The 5,899-nt window shown below is 34.3% G+C and overlaps 1 protein-coding gene across 1 annotated transcript; it reads left to right on the top strand.

Annotated features, from left to right (window-relative positions):
* Positions 1-3,683: 3,683 nt before the first annotated feature.
* On the top strand, positions 3,684-4,602 carry LOC139849076 (uncharacterized). The gene is made up of 2 exons (XM_071838749.1): positions 3,684-3,898; positions 3,996-4,602. The coding sequence occupies exons 1-2, from the start codon at positions 3,684-3,686 to the stop codon at positions 4,600-4,602; spliced, it is 822 nt and encodes a 273-aa protein (XP_071694850.1).
* The last annotated feature ends 1,297 nt before the right edge of the window (positions 4,603-5,899 follow it).

Below are 5,899 nucleotides of genomic sequence, written 5' to 3'. Positions count from 1 at the left end.
AGATAAAATTCTATGTCCTATAACTAGAATGACGAGAAATAAGGAAGAAATAGATTGCGCGTCGAAAAGTGTCGAAAAATGAAAAAGGTCGAAAAATAGGCGTCGAAAAATAAAAATAAGAAAGTAGTGCGAAATACGGCGTCGTAAAATTCTAAAGCACCTAAAACTTAGTCTAAGGAATAAGCACTTAAGGGATTTTACGGCAAAGCCTAAAAATTCTAGAAGTAAAAATAACTATGGCAAAACTAAACTTAATACTAAAAGTTGCGAATATAGTCTAAAAATCTAAAGGTAATAAAACTAAAAAAAACATTTTTTTTTTATAGACAAAATCTTAAAAAAAATATTTTTTTTTTTTAAAATTTTTTTTTTTTTTTTTAAATACGTTTTTTGTTTTTTTTTTTTTACGTTTTTTTTTTTATTTTTTTTTACGTTTTTGTTTTTTTTTTTTTTTTTTTTTGCGTTTTTTTTTTTTTTTATATTTTTGCAAATATAAATTAAAAATATAGCGTTTTAGTGCTCCCCGGCAGCGGCGCCAAAAACTTGATGATGTAGCGTGAGGGTACGAAATAGTATTATTTTTACTAGGAAATACTACAAAATATGACACAAGTTTTATTAATTTACGGATGGGATATACCTAAACCTTGCTACAACACTATAGGCAGTGTACCTAATCGTAGAGTAGTGTAGTTTTTAGTAAGTCCGGTTCGTTCCACAGGGAGCTAGTGATTACGTACTATATTTTTATAAAACTATATTTATATAAATATATATATATATATATAAGTAGTAATATTATTATAAAAGGGGGGTTTTACCGTTTAATGACCGGTTTGTCGATTCTATATTTTAAGCGCAAAGATAAATGACGATAATTTAAGTGCGTAAAATAATGACAATAAATAAAATGACAGTAAATAAAATTGCGAGTAATAAAATGACAGTAAATAAAGACACGATGAGAAATATAATAAAAGAATTATGCTTATTTAAACTTCCGTAATCATGATGTTTGACGTGTTGATTTTAATTTATTACCATGGGTTAATTGTCCTTTGTCCTGGTTTATTTGATACGTCTATCTGGTTTTTGTCCATAATAGTCCATCGGTCATAAATATAAAGTGCGAGTGTCCTCGTCAAATTACCCTTATACCCGAAGTCAAATATTCCAACTAATTAAGGATTTAAACTGTGACGCAGTTATCACTTCTGTCAACAATTACACCAGTTATCACTGTATGTAATCTACCCCTGTTTTGATTAGATATGAATATTAATTTACCCACTTGATCAGTTTGAATAATCAATTACCCAACCCGAATAATTAATTAAATGATTATAATAGATTCCATATGAACGTCACTAAATAGGACAACCATAATCATTATTAATTATTAGGATAATTAATTTGAAGATAGGTTCGACAGACTCCAATGAGTTGTCACTCAATTAGACAATACCCCCCATCTATTAATAGTCAATAGTCCAATTTCCACAAGTGTCGGTCTTTTGCCCAAACCTTAATTATGGTACAAAGCCCAATTACCCAATTTTAGTAATTAGCCCAACATCATGATTACTTCGTTTTAAATAAGCATAATAATAACTTAGCTACGAGACATTAATATAAAAAGGAAAGACATAACTTACAGTGGGTATTAATATCGTAGTATTACACGGGCAGAGTCTTGACTTAAAACCCGTAAATCATTTGTTACCATACTAAATCATAATTATTAAAATTATAATTAAAATTATAATTATTTATTTATTTTATATGTTTACAGAGAAGGAAAAGAAAAAGATGTGTTTGAGTTCGTGCATAAACTGCCTTTTTATAGGCATTTGGCCAGATTTTTACTGCCATGCGACTCGCATGGGTTTATGCCTATTTGCCATGCGACTCGCATGGCCACGCTGGACAGCTCACATATCTTTTGTCTTCTTGTTCGTCGACATATTTATTAAATATATATAAAATATAAATAATTTTAATAATTATTTATATATTATATTATATTTATGTGCATAGTAGACTAGATATTTTTGGTCCATTGCGTCGGGCGTTTCTTCTTGGCTCGGGTCCCGGTTCCGGATTTTCGGACGTCCTTTCGTACTATTTTATATCGTGTACTTTGCGTTCCGCAACTTGTACTCTTGTCATTTTTAGACGTTCTTCATCAATAATTTGAACCTTTTTATTTGTATCTTGTATATTTGAGCTTTTTGGACCTTTGTGTCTTTAATTCGTCGTTTTCGCCTTTTGTCTTCGCACTTATTTAATATAAACGAATATCACTTGAAAATGGAACAATTGCAACTAAAATCTTGTCTTTCTTGGGGGATTTTGCTATGAAATATATGTTCCTTTTTAGCCTTATCACATGCATACATTCCAATATATATATATATATATATATATATATATATATATATATATATATATATATATATATATATATATATATATATATATATATATATATATATATATGCATTTACACATTAATTAACACTTATTTCATTTCATCACATAACGAACGAGTTATAAGCGTACTAACAATTAAATATGTACCTTTAGACATGTACGGGAAAACGGGGTGTTACAACTCTCCCCCACTTGAATCGGAGCGCGTCCTCGCGATCCAAGCCGCATGACAAGTCGGAAGATAAACCAAAACGAACTCTTCGGGTTCCCACGTAAACTCGGAACCCTTTCGATGACACCATTGCACTTTGAAGGTTCTAACTTCTTTGTTACACAACAATTTAACCTTTTCATCAAGAATAGCTATCGGTTCTTCATCGTACTCTAGCTTGTTGTTCAAGGTAATCTCATCTAGTGGCACCCAAGTCGAGTCATCCGCAAGACACTTACGGAGATGGGAAACATGAAATGTGTTATGAATCCCTGCAAGCTCTTAGGGCAATTCTAGTCTATAAGCAACCTCACCAACACGAGCCAAAACCTTGAAAGGACCAATAAATCGAGGAGCTAACTTTTCTCATTTTCGAAACCGAATAACACCTTTCCATGGCGAAAGGACCAATAAATCGATTGAGGATGACGTTACCGGTTAGGGGAGTTATAGGGGTTCGTTACTTTTGCTTTTTAAGTTTCTTTAGCTTGTCTTGTTTAGGTCTTCTTTTTGCGTGTCTTAGCTCGAGTTTAGTTAGTTTTTGTTCGGTAGGTTTAGTTTTTTGCTCTCGAGCCTCGTCGGGTGTTCGCATGTAGTTGTTCCTTGTATTTTTCTTTTTCTATTTTCGAGAAAAATATTTGTTCTATATAGTTTTCATTTTTTGCAACAAAAAAAAAGGATTGTTACACCACTCTTTATCATGAATAACACTATGCATTCTCTTAAGACCACCTCCAACCCTTTGGGATTTCGCGGCGTCAGTCCTTGCTGGCATTATCTGACGAAAACTGACGGCCGTTAACGCGGCGTCAGTTTTTGTCACTTTTGGGCGTTAGTCGGGACTGCAACAGGAAAAAAGATCAGTTTTTGTTGTCGTTGTTTGATTGGGCCACGTGGACTAGCCGTTGTCCAACGGCTTTATAGCCATTTTTTAATTTTTTTTTCTTTTCCATTATAAATATTAATACTTTCATTTCATTTTTACACAACAAAAACACCAAATTTCTCTCAATATTTATACACTTTACTCAAAAAAATTATGCCGTCATATTTACTAGCTTCCGATTCTGATTCAGAGGATGTTCGTGTTATCCAATTTATTCAAGAATTGGGCGAAGAGTCCAAAGTCGAGTCCGTTCCTTGTATTCCTAGAGTTCGTGGATACATTCCGAGAGATCGAGAGTTAGCAGCGCAACGTCTTTGGAACGATTACTTTGCCGACGCACCAGTTTATCCGGCAAAGAAATTTAAAAGGTGGTTTCGAATGCGCATAAACTTATTTCTACGTATAGCTCAAGGTATAACTACATTTAATGGTAATTATATTCCTGAACATTTTGATTTTTTTTAGAGAAAGAAATGATGCACTTGGTAAGTCGTTTACTACTTTACAAAAGTATACTTCGGCTATACGTCAGTTGGCTTATGGATTGAGCCCTGATGCTCTCGATGAATATTTACATATGAGTGAGCAAATATCAGTATTATGTTTAGACAACTTTTGTAAATGTATTACTGATTTATATAAAACTAGATACATGATATCTCCCACAGCAACTGATGTTGCACGATTATATAGTGCACACAAGGAGAAGCATGGATTCAAGGGTATGCTCAGTAATATCGATTGCATGCATTGGGAATGGAAGAATTGTCATGTCGCTTATAAAGGACAATACACTAGGGGTGATCACAAGAAACCGACGATTATGCTTGAAGCAATGGCTTCATATGAATTGTGGATTTGGCATGCCTTTTTCGGGATGGTAGGTTCCAACAATGATATCAATGTTTTCGGTCAGTCACCGATTTTTGATGCACTAAAGAAGGGAACAGCTCCATCTGCACCATTTGAGGTTAATGGTCATCAATACACTAAAGGTTATTACCTTGCCGATACTATATATCCCGATTGGGCGACACTGATCAAAGGTGTAACATCCTCAGATCTGGCCTAGAAGTAAGATGACTATTATGCCCTTAGGCATATTTGTGCGATTATTTATGCCTTTATTTTTATTTATATGTGTAATATTATTTTATTATTTAGTTAAGACCAGTTTGTGACAAGGGTCACAGAACAGGTTCGTTTATTTAATTTGGACTCCGTTAGGGCAGTCAAATTAAGTACGAAAGATATTAGATAACTGGTAAATACCCGTGTGAGATGGGGTATGGGATTTTAATCCCAATTAAGTGTATAGTGATATCCTTTTCTTCTCATTTCTTCTTGAATATTCTAAATACTCCGTACACTCTCATCTCATTCCATCAAACCCTAGATTTACAATTTGTGTTCTAGAGCTCAAATTATTCATATCATCTTGTTCCTTACGATTTATTGAGTCTTTTGAGGTAAGAATCATAGTGTATCAAGATTTAATCTTTGTGAAATTGAGGTTTTTGTGTCGAGTTTGTTAAAAGTGAAAATTGGGTCAAAATGGTTGATTTTGACGTTGTTAGCGTTAAAATCTTGTAGGTTTGTGTTTATTGATGTTTAGTGTAGTCGATTTGGTCAGTTTTGAGGTAAGAAACGAGCTTTTGAGCAAGAAATGGAGAATTTTGGGTTAAACCCGTAGCTGTGTTCATCTTCTTCATCAGATGAACACACTCGGCCGAGTGTCTCTTGACACTCGACCGACCGTGTAAACGATCGACCAGTTGAGTGACACATAAGACCGAGTGTGTCTGAGTTCTGACCAGATGTTTTATTTTACTCAGTCGACCGAGTGAGAGGACACACGACCGTGTGTGTGTGGACACAGTCGACCGACTGTGTGAGTCAGTTGGCCGAGTGTCTTTGTGGGCAGAATATTTTACTAAGTGTTGTTTCCTAGCCGTTATGCTATCCACGTGACTTATGATGATCGGGATGTAAATTCTGAAAATGCATAAGTGTTAGGTGGAATTTTAGCGGCGCTTTTTGTGATTGATTTACTGTACTGTGCTGTTTTGTGTTAACAGACAGAAACTAACTTGATTTGCCTTATGTTCAGGTGATAAGGATAAAGAAGCCGCTCAGTGATAGATTATCTGAGCTAGTTGCTGGTATTCGGTGAGTGGGTCTATCTCTGGATAGAGTATTAAGTAGCTGACACACTACTTGTTCAGACTCTTTATTATTATGTTTACGTTCAGTATGATTACCATGCGTAGTTAAATATTTCCATGCTAGTTAGGACGATTGCATGATTATTTATCTGTGATCTTATGTGCGTACTGTTAGTTGGACACCAACCGAGGCGGCAAGGTTGG

This window comes from Rutidosis leptorrhynchoides, chromosome 5 (assembly GCF_046630445.1).
Source record: "Rutidosis leptorrhynchoides isolate AG116_Rl617_1_P2 chromosome 5, CSIRO_AGI_Rlap_v1, whole genome shotgun sequence".
Lineage (NCBI taxonomy): Eukaryota > Viridiplantae > Streptophyta > Magnoliopsida > Asterales > Asteraceae > Rutidosis > Rutidosis leptorrhynchoides.
The sequence above is the reverse complement of the archived record's forward strand: the minus strand, read 5'-3'. Positions and strand labels throughout refer to the sequence as shown.

Bases quoted from the DNA above. Each gene is read 5' to 3' on its own strand.
- LOC139849076 (XM_071838749.1), top strand. From the start codon at position 3,684: ATGCCGTCATATTTACTAGCTTCCGATTCTGATTCAGAGGATGTTCGT. The intron at 3,899-3,995 runs GTGGTTTCGAAT...GATTTTTTTTAG, and splicing joins CCGGCAAAGAAATTTAAAAG to AGAAAGAAATGATGCACTTG.